The sequence below is a fragment of the Aristolochia californica genome, unplaced genomic scaffold, assembly GCF_029961685.1.
Source record: "Aristolochia californica isolate CCGP_79_NKW_82.1479 unplaced genomic scaffold, dmAriCali1.0.hap1 SCAF_7, whole genome shotgun sequence".
Classification (NCBI taxonomy): domain Eukaryota; kingdom Viridiplantae; phylum Streptophyta; class Magnoliopsida; order Piperales; family Aristolochiaceae; genus Aristolochia; species Aristolochia californica.
In genome coordinates, this window is record NW_027182268.1 from 2,064,087 (window position 1) to 2,077,845 (window position 13,759).

At 40.2% G+C, this 13,759-nt stretch overlaps 2 protein-coding genes across 2 annotated transcripts; both read left to right on the forward strand.

Moving 5' to 3' along the window:
- Positions 1 to 414: 414 nt before the first annotated feature.
- LOC137936195 (uncharacterized) lies at positions 415 to 10,533 on the forward strand. The gene is made up of 4 exons (XM_068780761.1): positions 415 to 1,137; positions 8,028 to 8,276; positions 8,350 to 8,441; positions 9,655 to 10,533. Exons 1-4 carry the CDS (start codon positions 415 to 417, stop codon positions 10,418 to 10,420), a joined length of 1,830 nt encoding a protein of 609 aa, XP_068636862.1. The 3' UTR covers positions 10,421 to 10,533.
- A 350-nt stretch (positions 10,534 to 10,883) lies between these two features.
- Positions 10,884 to 13,495, forward strand: LOC137936919 (5'-adenylylsulfate reductase 3, chloroplastic-like). Its single transcript, XM_068781886.1, has 6 exons — positions 10,884 to 11,128; positions 11,233 to 11,394; positions 11,540 to 11,666; positions 12,033 to 12,519; positions 12,611 to 12,931; positions 13,049 to 13,495. Exons 1-6 carry the CDS (start codon positions 11,068 to 11,070, stop codon positions 13,277 to 13,279), a joined length of 1,389 nt encoding a protein of 462 aa, XP_068637987.1. The 5' UTR covers positions 10,884 to 11,067; the 3' UTR covers positions 13,280 to 13,495.
- Positions 13,496 to 13,759: the final 264 nt, after the last annotated feature.

A 13,759-nucleotide genomic window follows, 5' to 3' on the forward strand; every position in this document is an offset into this window, starting at 1 on the left:
ATCGCCAATCGCTTTCGCAAATTAAACAAGCTGCACTGCCATATCTGGTTTCTGCACAAACTGGCAGACTGCATTGTCTACGAGAAAAGCGACTCTCGATAGTCCCTCCATGCTCTGGCGTGTCGTCCCAGTTAAAACCCGCAATCTCGTTAATCGATTCAAGAAGAAGCCCGAAGCGTCACCCGCGAAAGTGAGATATCGTTGAATTGTTTTTTTTTAATAAGAAAATATTTGGATGCAACACTGCCCACGACTTCCAACGAAATTCACTTCAGCCGAAATCGACAGTTTCATCGGAAGAGTGGCTACAAAGTCCACGTGGCATACATCAAGTGACATCCCTCTAACTCTACACCTTCAACAATCAAAACATCTCCTTTCCCTCCGTTTCCTCCCCTACTGCTCCCCTTCTTCATGGCCTCTCTTACCCCCGGCGTGCTCTCTAAGCTTCTTCAACACGCTAGTACAGACGTCAGAGTAGCCGGCGAGCATCGTTCCTCCCTCCTGCAGGTCATCGGAATCGTTCCTCGCGGCGAAGATCCTTTACAGACCAGAGGTTTCTTCTTGAAAGTCTCCGACTCTTTGCACTCCTCCTACGTTTCCATCTCTGACGAAGATGCCGACATGATTTTCAGTGATAAGATCCAGCTCGGTCAGTTCATTTACGTTTCCCGGCTAGATTCTGCTTCTCCGGTCCCCGTGCTTCGAGGTATCAAGCCTGTTCCCAAGAGGCGGCCTTGTATTGGGAACCCTGAGGATTTGGTTTCCGGCGAGTTGCTTATACTTAAAGACAACGCAGAATGCAAAGTAACCAAAAAAACCGTCAGGGCCAAGGACAAGGGTAAAACGGTTTCTGCGGTAAACAAAGTTGTTGACAACACGAAGACGTTGAGCTTGGTGGGAGATGACATAAAATCGAGACGCAAGTCCTTGGCAAATGCTGTTCAGGAAAGTAAAGAGCCGAGACGCAAGTCCTTGGCAAATGCTGTTCAGGAAAGTAAAGAGCCGAGACGCTTGAGTTTGGACTCCGTAAGGAAGAAGGGGTGGCAGAATGATAAAGGGTCCAAAAACCGTTTGTCTGCTCAGCTTTTCGAGTCGAAATGGAAGGACACGTCGAGTACTTCAGATTCTGCTTCGGTATGCACCGGTTTATTTTCTTCTATAGCTGTTACTTTTGCTTTTCTTCTTTCTTTTCTCATTCCCAACTTTTATGCTTGCATTTCTCGTTTCCCCTGTTCTCTTAAATGACAAATATCCTTGGTTCTTCACCTACACTCTGTCCATTGACAATTGTTTGGCTTTTGGTGGTGATTTGCATTCGTCAAGCATTATGAGGGAATACCGGTCATCCCAGGTACTTATTCATCCGACTGATGGTTCATTCTTTGAAGTTCTCCTCTCATTGCCTAAAGCTGGCTGTGGATCAGCTATTCTTACTTCCTCCTTTTTCCCAAAACTTTATCTTCGCCTCGACCTAATGCTTGGCCTGATGATGGTGTTTGATGTTTTTCTTTTGTTAAATCTTTGATAGAATTTACTTTTTCAACCAAAAATAATCGTTGATAGCATTTACTCTTTCTACAAAAAAAAAAAAATCTTTAAATAGCATTTTGCTTTTTCGAAAAAAAAACTTTGATAACTTTTGAAGTTCTAAAAGTATAATTTGTAAATATATTTCCCTTTTCAATCTCTTGCTGTTGGAGTTTTGTTGAATGGCTTGTTTCAATGATCTTTTTTCTTGTTATGGTAACTTCGAACAAGTTGAGGTCGTTATGGATGATAGTTTGTTATTTCGCACGTTAGTGCATTTATTTATTTTTCTTTTTGAAATAAATATTAGCACTCTTTTGTTAGTCAAGATGGTGCATTGGTGTCGTAAGCAAACAACTAGAAGTCTAGCAACGTCAAAGCAGTCACACTGTCAAATGGCGTCCCAAAAATTATTTATGTTGGAGTATTTGTTTGTATCGACCGGGCCAGTCCTTGTATAAGATCGTGGGGTTGCTTCTCTAATAGGTTCGAGCCTTTTAGCGCACTGGTTTTAACATGATATTAGAGTAGGTTGGTCCCGAGTTCGAATCCTGCTCCCACCGAATTTTGTCCCAGGTATTTCTGGTGAATTTGTCCTGGGTTTTTCCGGTGAACTTATCCACGGGTTTTCTCCGTGCGGGGGAGTGTTGGAATATTTATTTGTATCGATAGGGCCAGTCCTTGTATAAGATCTGTGGGGTTGCTTCCCTAATAGGTTCGAGCCCTTTAGCGCACTGGTTTCAACAATTTGTATGGCAAGCAATTTGTGACCCATCTTTCCTGTGAGGTACCTATTTTGTGCTACCAGTATAAAGCTGCTTGTGTCCATTTCTTTTGGTTGAAGGACAACTCTTTGGGCCTATTTTAGAAGCTTGAGTTTGAAGTTATTTTGTAGAGAGGTTTCTCCTCATTAGCAGATGAGGTGGAAGATGATGAGAGCCAATTTACCCTTTTCAATTACATTAAGCTCCCTTTGGCACTCTTCTTATAAATAGCTGAACAACTTAATGAAATGAGCTTGTTGATTGTGTATGGCCTGTTAGAAAACAATGTGAAGGGTATTTTTACATAGTATGCACTTCCTAGATATAGTCCCATGGTGTTGAGTATGCTCGAGTGTTTATTTAGTTTGACTTTCATGTAATTTGGAGGTGTAATGTAGGAGTTATAAAGGATTAAATGTATGAGGGTATATTAGTCTTTGTACCTGTTTTCACTTAAGCTATATAAGTGAGTTGGGGGATTGATTTAGAGCCCTAATGAGAGCTCTTCTTACTCTCTTGCAGCCGCCACCCTCTCTCCTTTTCTTTCTTCTCCTTCTTTTCCTCTCTCTCAACACTCTTTATTACCTTATTTCTCATGGTATCAGATCAACAAGACTTGGTTACAAGCGAGTGGAGCTTCAGTCGATCTCTTACAAGGGGAAAATTAAGGTTTGATTGTGATTGGTTGACAAAAAATTGTCCTTTTGTGCTCTCTTTTTCTACCATAACCTTGCGGTTAATGGTTCTTGCTACCCCTAGAGCAGGTTGATGATAGTTTAGTGCTTTAAAGGGGTTATTAACTTGGGATCTCCCCCCTTTGTCTGGTGTGCAACCCATTACTAGGCTTGGTTTCCTTACGTCACCACTGGGTTGGCTGATGTCAGCTCAATCTTTGACATTTTTTGTGGGATTTTTAAAGCATTGCCATCAATCTCGAGGATGATCTGGATTTTGGGGGAATAGGTGTTCGAGTTGCACAAGCCCTAATTCTTTGAGAAGTGGGGCCCATAGTGCCTGCATGGACAATTGCTTGGTGAGAAATTGTGATTGTTTGTAGTTGTCATTATTGGTATTTCTAGCTGATTCTGGTGAAGTATCGAGGGAGCATGGAAACCTAGAGATAAACAATTCAATCTCGATTACTTTTGAGAGGTTGAACAGTATGAATTTTCTCTGTTTTTCAAAATCCATTTGGATTTATCTAGAGGCCAAGAGGAAGTCTAATTTCATCAAGGAAGACCCACTAGTTCTCTTGAATGATGACTGGGAAGTAGATGACAGTAGGTCATGACTTAGCTAGTCAACAATATTGATTCCAAATTAAGGAATCAAATTATGAAGTGAGAAACAACAAAAGGAATGTGGTTGTCTCTACAAGCTTTGTATGCTCAAGAGAGCAATTTGTCCCATGTATATGAGCTGTATGCTATATTGTTTAGTCTTGAACAAAATGAATGGTCGATTGCAGACCATAGGGACATGTGATTGACATACTCAAATTCAAGATAGAGAGTTGATGATTATGGAACTTGAGTAAAATGAGGTAAAGAACCAAAATAGACTGGAGTGGAGTCAACACGAGATAAAGAAGGATTGGAAGACGACTCAATAGTAGAAGAAGAAGACAAAAAGTGTCATTTTTTGAGGACGTAGGGATGTTGAGATGATTCGACGAGGCATAGAAGTGACTGAAAGAGGCAGATAGGGAATTGGAAGGTGAAACCAGAGAAATATCAAGCCAATAGGAAGACTCAAGTCGACATGATCATTTTGTTAAGTGAGGACGAAGCGGCTCAAGGTGGTGGAGGCGATGATTTTGGGTGAAGTGGTGATATCAAGTTGACCAGATAAAATTGTGTGGATTCGATACTTATGCGCAAGTTTGGACGAGTCGACTCGAGGGGGTGGAGGCAACTCGAGACTGACATGTGAAGGCGATGCGTAAGGGGTCGAGGCAGCATGAGGAGGCAATGAGTTGACTTGATGGGGTTGGAGTCAACTAAACAATTGCGTTGTGAGTATGTTTATGATTGAAACCGGTTGGGTAGTGGTACCTCCATCTTGTTCACTATGCTCATAGGGTCTAAAATTGTTATTAGCAATTTGTGACTCATCAAATGTAATGTGTCTTGAAATGTGAAGATGTTAATTGGAAACATTGCAACAACCATATCTCTTTGAGGTATGAACATAACCAACAAAGTTGCAAAGAATGGCCTTGAGAAAAAAACTTTTCCCTTTTGGTAGACCAAACATGGACTTAAGCAACAAACTCAAACACCCGAAGATGGTGATAAGAGGGTGCCTCTACATATAGTAATTCACATGGTCCTTAGATTCTTAGGAATATTATTGCACAACAATAATGCTACAAAATTTTTGGGGCATGTAGTTATCACAGCTTGCTATTTGGTTAATAGAGTGCTCTCTTCTTTATTTGGTTGTTGTATTCCCATGCGTCCATTGAAACCTCATAATAAGCTTTTTGATAACTTCCTCTCCTCTTTGGTGCAATTTGTTTTGCTTACTATGTTGGCCCTCATATTGATAAATTGTCTCTTTGTGCCATTCATATTTTTCTTTAGTATTCCTTGACACAAAAAGATTATCGATGCTATAATCCTAATTTCAGGGAAGTATATTTTTGTTGATGTTACATTCTTTGAGGATACACCTTATTCTTCGTTGTTTGAAGTACTCCTTTCTCAATCGAATATTTCTCTTGAGTCGTCCTTATCTATTCTTGTTCTCGATGTTCCAAGAACTAGCACTAGCACTAGTTAATGTTCACAAAAGCCATTATAGGTATATCATATATCAAAATAGACAAGGGCATTTATAGTTATCTCGGCCCACAACAAAAATCAATGGCTCCTACTTCGCTGCCCCCACCATCAACTTCTATGCATGCAAACCCTATTGTGAATGATCTTGATTTTCCTATTTATCTCCGAAAAAGGTAAGAAGTCTTGTGCTCAACATCCAATTTCTCATTATGTGTCTTGTGATTCTTTTTCTCCTTAGTATGGATCGGTTGCCTTGTGTTTGTCTAGTATTTCTATTCTACTTGAGTGCAAGATGCTTGTATTTCACTTGAGTGGAAATAGGCTATGGATAAGTAGATGAGTACCTTAGTTTCTTGCAAGACATGGGTCTTGGTTGTTCCGCCTCCTAGAGCAAGAGTAGTTTGTGTGTAGATGGGTCTACATGGTGAAGTATAATGCTGATGGCATTATGGAACCCTATAAAGCTAGGCTAGTGGCAAAAGATACACTCAAACATTTAGGGTTGATGTTTTTTATACCCTTTCTCCCGTAGTTCGACTTAATACTGTTTGGATTTTGATATCAGTTGTAGTCAATAAGGGTTAGTCCTTGTAGCAACTTGATATTACAAAATGCTTTTTTGTATGGAAACTTGTAGGAGGTATATATGGAGCAACCTCTTGGGTATGTTGTTTTGGGAGAGACCGATAAAGTGTGCAAGCTCAGAAAGCTATATATGGTCTGAAACAAAGCCCACCACGAGCATGGTTTGAACAATTCAATAACGTGGTTATGTCATTTAGGTTTATCAAAAACTATTATGACCATTCATTATTTATTTTGCATCACTAGACTGGTATTATTGAGTTAGTGTATGTTGATGACATTGTGATTACTAGGAGTGACATTGAAGGCATTAAGGATGTTAAGAACCATATCAAGTAGCATTTTCAAACCAAGTATCTTGGTATATTGAAATATATTTTGGGAATTGAAGTAGCTAGAAGCTGAAAAGGTATGATTTTGTCTGAAAGAAGATATGTGATGGATACGTTGAGTGAAATGTATTATTGGGTGCAAGATTTGCATATACACCCATGGAAATGAACTCTAGCTTGCATGATGACAATAGTCTACTATTCAATGATAGAACAATGTCTAGTGACTGGTTGGCCAATTAATTCATGCTACTAGATATGTACATCACTTGTAATTGGAGTTGAGAGTCGGTTTATGGATACTCATAGGAAAGTACATCTTGAAGCAGCATAGAGAATTTTGAGGTACTTAAAAGGAAGCACTTGAATAAATAAAAAGTAAAAATAACATAAGTGAATATAATAAATGAATAAATAAATAAACTTATTAATAACATAAGATATCTTCAAGTTCTAATCTTCCTGGTATTTTCGCTGTATTGTCATCCTCGTTATGGCTTTTTTGTGAGCAAAGATGTCGTCGGTTTCAGATTGTTTCTTCTGTTTTCAACTGTTACATCCGAGAACAAAGCATACCCAAACACCTTCGTCTTTGATTACCTCATGAAAAGTGCGGGCTTTCTAGAGAAAGGGCGATAAAAGCCTTATCATGTTTGCAACTCATAAACTCCTTAGACAAGCCAGATTTGGTTATGAAGCTTTTCAAAGAGCGAGGTTTCAGTGATACTCAGATCAGAATTCTCTTGTCCAAGCATCCCGGATTTCTCCTCTCCAATGTTGACAAAACCCTTAAAGCCAAGTTCCAATTTTGGGAAGAAGTGGGTGTCTCTGGCCTTGATATTGTAAGTTTAGTCCATAAAAACCCTGACCTCTTGTGGCATAGAGTCGATCGTCATCTCAAACCCTTGGTGGATTTCCTTAGAACCCAATTCGGCCATGATTTAAACTTGCGATAGGTCCTCAAGAGATCTTGGATAAGGGAGAAGGGAGAGGGAGTCCGATAGGTGGAGAGCAGCGAGAGGGAGAAGGAAGAAGGAGGCCGAGCATTGCAGGTGTTGGTGGTGTGTTTTGCGACTCTATGGAGACTACACTCATCTCTTATGTGGGGCCAATGGGCGTAGTAGACTCTACATCGGCTGAGCTTCTTGCTCTCCTTCAAGGGCTCATAATTTATCGGGATCGCCTCAACGGGCCTCTCCTTTTGGAAGGTTATCATCCGATGGTGCTCATCTTGTATTGTGCCACCCTGGTGGCACTCGGCCGATCTTCTACTGGATCATGGACATTGTATCTTCTTTTTAGTGTACTTGGGCTCATGTGCCCTGTTTTGTCAATTCATTGTGGACTCCTTGGCTAAGCAAGGTGCCTCCCTTCAATCTCTTTTGGTTGAAGGGGTGCCTAGCTAGTTTTAAATTGTATCTCCTTCCCCTTCTAATAAAATCTCTCAGTTTCAAAAAAAAAAAGGTTGGTTGTTTGGTTGCTTTAGGTTGGCACCAATTGGGGGGAAACAGTTCAAGACAGCCAGAAGTCTGTTTGGTTTCTTGGTCTGTGGGAGTCTTTAATAGAGGGTCTTTAAGCAGTGACTCTATAATTCTAGTGTTTGCCGGTTTGTTAGTAATATTTGGGATTGAGGATGGTACAACCTCTCAAATTGTCTCTTTTCCTTTCATTTGAGTTGGTGGGAGGATTTCACCATTTAAAGTAGTATCTTGGAGGTCTGTTTGGGTCTAAAAGTCTGTATAGGGAGAACTGCCCTGACAATGGGTTTAGATTTTCGGATATTTAGTAATATTTAGTGAGCACCAGAGGTTCAGCTGTTTAATTGATTATCACCCAGCCCTTCAGTTTGTTTGTTTTGTCTAAGTTCCTTTCTTGAATGCTCATCAAAAGCTGAAGAAATTGTTTCTGTCTGGACTACATGTCCTGGTTCCTGAATGTATGGGTGCTGTAGTTGTCTCTCCATGGATCTCTGTTTGTTTTTCATTGCTGTGGGTCTAGCACATGTCTATTCATGGTATTGTTGTCTACAGGTTGTCTCAGACAGGATAGAGTCATTGAGGTCTAATGCAGCCTTCAAGCATGAAACTGTGAGCAGTTCACCTACGCAAATTAAGACAATCAACACTTCCTACAGGAGCACAGACGAGCAATCTAATAGGGATTCCAAGTCACCCCAGAAGCTGACTCCTCTTCTTGCTAAGTTGCACCTCAGTCCCAAAAACTGGGAGCATTGCATTTCCTGGGATCAACTACCATCCATTCTCCGTGAGCTTGGCAAGGTATTGAGAACCTGTTTTTGAACAACAGCAAATACTACTGTTTTTCAGGCATATGACTTTTAACTCATTTTAGGATTCCATTCGTCACCGAAATTCTGCATATTTTGCTGCTGTGGATGCATTGCTGGAAGCGTCAGCAGCTGAAAGTGTTATTCGATCTTTGAGGTATTTATTTGTCATTAAATTGGCCTTAGTTGTCTTTTTTTTCTTATTAATTTAATCCAGAAGGTGATAAGTTATTTTTGTTGATGTTTTGGTTCTTTCTATTTTTAATCTAGTAATGATAATTATATTGAAGTGAGCGACTTGTGGCATTTGATAAGGTGAGAGCAACCTAACATGAAATGTTCATCTCTTCAAAGATTATTTGAGATAATCATTGACACTAAAGTGATAATTATTCACTGTTTGAAATTGTTTAATTTTGATTGTGCATGGACATAAAATGAGGCTTTGGATGCATCTTAATCTTTCTCTGCACTCGACTAGCCATTTAACTGATATTTGCTAATCCATGACATGCGGTCAAGTATACCTTGATAAGCAAATTAAATTTGAAGAGGCGTGGTGGAGGTTACAAAAACTCATGGAAAATGGACTAACATGTTTTTAGCCTTTACTTTGGTTTTTACTCTCTTTTTTGGCTTCACCACATAGAGATTATATGTTGACACACTGCCGACAGAGTGATGGACTTTATTTAAATCATATGCCTTAGGAAATTTGTTGATGGCTAGCGGGGTTACCTCATGGAGATTTGAGCTCCAGTTTCTGCATATTGCTGATTTGACGAGTACTTGGCAAATCTGCTGGAATCATGTTCTTCATTCAGCAAACCGTGTGGTAGATTTTCTAAGGGAGGGGACTTCCCTTTAACTTCTTGTTGTTTATGACCCCCAAATTACTAAAATGTTTGCCATCCAAAAAATAAAGTATCCAATTAATGGCAATTAACTTGTAGGGAATATGAACTCTCTTAGTAATCATTGGATAAAATTTGAAATATACAAAGAACATTAGCTTGGGTGCATACAAGGATGACTCTCATAATTCTAGAAATGATTTTTTTCTGAGGAAACTAAAGTTGTGGAATACTGCAATATGCTAGGTTGAACTGCTCGTCATCTTCATGTCATAATCATCAAATTACCTAATTATCTTATTTAATCAATTGATTAGTTTGTTAAGAGACTTAAGCATCATTATGATTCATATATGATGGTGCTAAAAGATTTCTGTTTGCTTAAAATTTTGGTATATGTTAAAATGGAACCAAAACTAAGGTAGTTTCATTATGTTCTGATATTTGGCTGTGTTGTAACCTTTTCTTTCAGTGCGTAATTGCAAAGCTTGTGTTTTAGCTATTTTCTTTCTGCAGCATTTTTGCAGAAATATGTGCTGCTGTTGAGCACGATCCTGCGCTACTGTTGGTTGAACAGTTCTTGAGTTTCTATGATAATATGCAGCAGGCAGCTAATGTTATAGATGCAGTTCTCAAAGTAAGATCCTTGGAAGCAAAAACTAGGCCTGAGGCAATCTCAAAGCTGCTATCAGTGCATGATAGCAAAATTTTCACCCATAAAAGTATAGCCGCTAAATCATGGACGCAAGCTGCTTTGGAGAATGACTTATCTGCATTTTCTTTGTTAACCAAGCAAGTAAAAGGCGAGGATAGAAACTTAGAACAGCTTCCCGATGTTACCTTGGAGAATTCACCAAATCTAACTGATTGTAAGCTTAAGGGCCTATCACCACAAAGGAAGGATACGGGTTCCAAGAAACAATCGTCTTCATGGAGCGTCAAGTTTCCTGCAGGAAAGAAACCTGATGGTGAGAAGAGGGAATGGTCTAAAGGGCAAGGACTAAAAGAGGTGGCAAACCTTGCAGACGTTTTGGTCTCAGTTTCTCGAGGTTGGTTCTTGAAGTATCTGGATTGCACATTTGACGATGGGTTCAGAGGGCGAGGGGATGGAGAGATTACTACCATTATTGGGCAGCTCAGAAGAGTAAATCAATGGCTAGAGAAGGTTACTGGGGAAAAATTTGAGGTTGATGAGCGTGTAGAGAAGTTAAGGAAGAAACTGTATTCCTTTCTTCTTGAGCATGTAGATTCTTCCCTTGCTAGTAACAATGAAAGAAGATAATATTAGTTGGGCAAGGGTGATTTTGGCGAACAAACTCAAATGTCATTTGCAGGAAGGATTGAAACCTTGATACCGATGAGCTTCACCTCTAAGAAGCAGCTTCTCCTGGCCAACATGTATTTGTTGTATTTTTACAATTACAACAAATCCTTTAATTTAGATCTATTTTTAGTACTGCTAAAATTTGAATGCAGACAAGAAATCCATTAAAATTAGGGAAATAATTTAATAAAATTTAATTAAGGCTAGTTCCTGTATGGAGGACAGCCCTCCCTCCACTAATAGAGACGTGGATCTTGAGAGGTACCGGTGCCCTGAACTCGATCAAATAGAAAACCCGTTCATGACTCGTGAGTCGACTCCCTTCTCCACGACCACGGGAGTCGGACGACAGGAAAAAGCCGTTTGTAATATATGTACGCCACGTTTGAGGTGAAAATAAATCTGGCGAACGGACGGAATTTTGTCTAGGTTCAATGAACCCACGATTACCGCTTTCGATCACCTAGTTTTTTTCTCCCTCCTCCGCTCTTCTTCCCCTTTCAGAAGGCGATTAAGCCGAACGTACTCGCGAATACCTTAGTAAGTTTATAGGTATTTGAGAAATTCTTGCTGTAGGAGCTAGATAGATTCTTGGATCTGAGAGCATGGCGTTGGCTGCTTCGTCTACTGTCTCTTCCCATACATTTTCATCTCAGGAGCTCAAAGGTACTCTTTTATTTTCTTTCCGTATGTAATGTTGATTGCTGTACTTTTTTTTTAAAAAAATTTGTTTCTGAAATTTTTTTCTTCTTCATCATTGTTTCCGTTAGCTCCTAAAATCCTTTCCCCGAGGCCCTTGGATCGTCTTGCGCTTTTTCTGGCTCCTGATAATTCGTCTAAGAGGCGATCTTTTGTAAAGCCAGTACTCTTCCCGCAGGCGAACCGCAACGAGTCATTTGCTCCTCAGGCGGCGGCAACTATCGTTGCCCCGGGTAAGCTTCTGATTTTCTGTGTCTTATTATGATTTTTTTTACAGAGACAAAATTTGATTACCTTTTTATGTTTCTTGTATATTGTCCTTTGAATTTAGCTTTTTAGGAGGTTCTAATTACAGAACTGCTTTCCTATGAGGTGCAGAGGTTACTGATAACGTAGAAAAGGAGGATTACCATAAACTGGCTGAGGAACTAGAAAATGCTTCACCTCTCGAAATAATGGACAAAGCGCTCCATAAATTTGGAAACGATATTGCCATTGCTTTTAGGTAGAAATTCCAACTTCTCTTTACTAGTTATTGGTGGAAAAAACTGCGAAGGTCCCAAATTTGAGCAGAGGAAGCTTTTCGCTTCCGCTGTCTCTATCACTGTTGTTTTCTATTGTGTGGTTTGTGAACGGATGGGTTGGAAGAATATTCCCTTTCCCCTGCGAGAATTTTTTTGGATGTAATTACAAGCATGCCATTACGATGAATATTCTATCTGAATATTTTTTCAACACTGCTAGTTTCTAGAATCTAGAAATTAGAAGGGGTAACTAGGCATTTGAAAATTCTTTTGGCAGATCATGTTAATTTCTAATATACTAAAAGGATTATCGAGATTGAGAGTTGTTTTCTTCTGTTTTATTACAGTGGAGCTGAGGACGTTGCTCTGATTCAGTACGCTCGTTTAACGGGGCGACCTTTCCGAGTCTTCAGCCTCGACACCGGAAGGCTAAACCCTGAAACTTACCGTTTCTTCGATGCCGTCGAGAAACATTACGATATTCGTATCGAGTACATGTTCCCCGACGCTGTGGAGGTCCAAGGGCTAGTGAGAACCAAAGGCCTCTTCTCTTTCTATGACGATGGGCATCAGGAATGTTGCAGGGTGAGGAAGGTTAGGCCATTGAGGCGGGCCCTCAAGGGCTTCCGCGCTTGGATTACTGGACAGCGGAAGGATCAGTCCCCCGGCACAAGGGCTTATATCCCCGTGGTTCAGGTAGACCCTTCTTTTGAAGGTCTGGACGGTGGCACTGGTAGCCTCATCAAGTGGAACCCACTTGCAAATGTGGAAGGCCGGGATATATGGCATTTTCTTAGAACCATGAATGTCCCCATAAACTCTTTACACGAACAGGTATCAAATTATATGCTTGATTCAGTTTCAATTGCTGCTGTGGCTTAGAATTTCTCTTCGTCATTGCTTGATTGTGTTGCTTTTGTCGTAGGGTTATGTTTCAGTAGGGTGTGAGCCGTGCACAAGACCAGTACTCCCGGGGCAGCACGAGAGAGAGGGGAGATGGTGGTGGGAGGATGCCATGGCCAAGGAATGTGGACTGCACAAGGGCAATATTGCAACGCTTGAAACTGAGCTCCCAGGTAATGGTAATGGAAATGGCGCTGCCGCCCCCGCTGAGATCGCAGACATCATCAACGCAGACAACGTTATCAGTTTGAGCAGGCCTGGGATAGAGAATCTTCTCCAGTTGGAAAACAGGCGAGACTCGTGGCTCGTAGTACTCTATGCTCCTTGGTGCCGTTTTTGTCAGGTACCAGAACAGAAAATGAAATTAAGAAACTTAAAAAATATGAATACGTTATTTATGTTAATCATGTCAACTAATGCGAGGAACTTTTTTTTTTTTTTTTTTTTTGTTTGAACTCAGGCAATGGAAGCTTCGTATGTGGCAGTTGCAGATGAGCTAGCTGGTTCTGGTATGAAAGTAGGGAAGTTCCGCGCAGACGGTGATCACAAAGCATTTGCCCAGAAGGAATTGCAATTGGGCAGCTTCCCAACGATATTGTTCTTCCCCAAGCATGCCTCAAAGCCCATCTTGTACACTTCGGAAAAGAGAGACGTCGATTCACTGTTGGCGTTTGTTAAAACTTTGCAGTGAGATTTGGATTAGGGAGGAATAGAGTCAACCATTTTCTGCCAGAGTCTGATACGTCTGCTCTGCGTGCAATGGGCCATTCTTGAAGGAAGGTGCATTTTTGGCTATGTGCTCTAATGTATAGATGATATATAGCTGACAGTAGTTCCCCACGGTGTCTCCATTTTGTTTTGAGAATAAGTTATAATTAGTTGATAATCTAAGTTTCTTTTTTTCTGTTAGGGTTTCTAAGTCTCACTTATATAAATAAAAAGTTAGGGGAAGAGCTCTTATACACGACCTCAGTCAACTTATCCATTTCCTCTCTAAAATCGTCCCCTTTCTCAAACCTCTTTTTCTCTCACTCTCTTCTTTGTCCTTCTTCTTTCCCCTAAAATCTAAATTCCTTACGGATTAAACCTTAAAATCTAATATGGTATCTTCTTCTTTTTCCTAAAATATAAATTCCTTATCCACTAAACCTTAAAATTTAACATAGTATCA

Bases quoted from the DNA above. Each gene is read 5' to 3' on its own strand.
- LOC137936195 (XM_068780761.1), top strand. From the start codon at position 415: ATGGCCTCTCTTACCCCCGGCGTGCTCTCTAAGCTTCTTCAACACGCT. The intron at 1,138-8,027 runs GTATGCACCGGT...TGTTGTCTACAG, and splicing joins GTACTTCAGATTCTGCTTCG to GTTGTCTCAGACAGGATAGA. The intron at 8,442-9,654 runs GTATTTATTTGT...TTCTTTCTGCAG, and splicing joins AGTGTTATTCGATCTTTGAG to CATTTTTGCAGAAATATGTG.
- LOC137936919 (XM_068781886.1), top strand. From the start codon at position 11,068: ATGGCGTTGGCTGCTTCGTCTACTGTCTCTTCCCATACATTTTCATCT. The intron at 11,129-11,232 runs GTACTCTTTTAT...TGTTTCCGTTAG, and splicing joins TTCATCTCAGGAGCTCAAAG to CTCCTAAAATCCTTTCCCCG. The intron at 12,932-13,048 runs GTACCAGAACAG...GTTTGAACTCAG, and splicing joins CTTGGTGCCGTTTTTGTCAG to GCAATGGAAGCTTCGTATGT.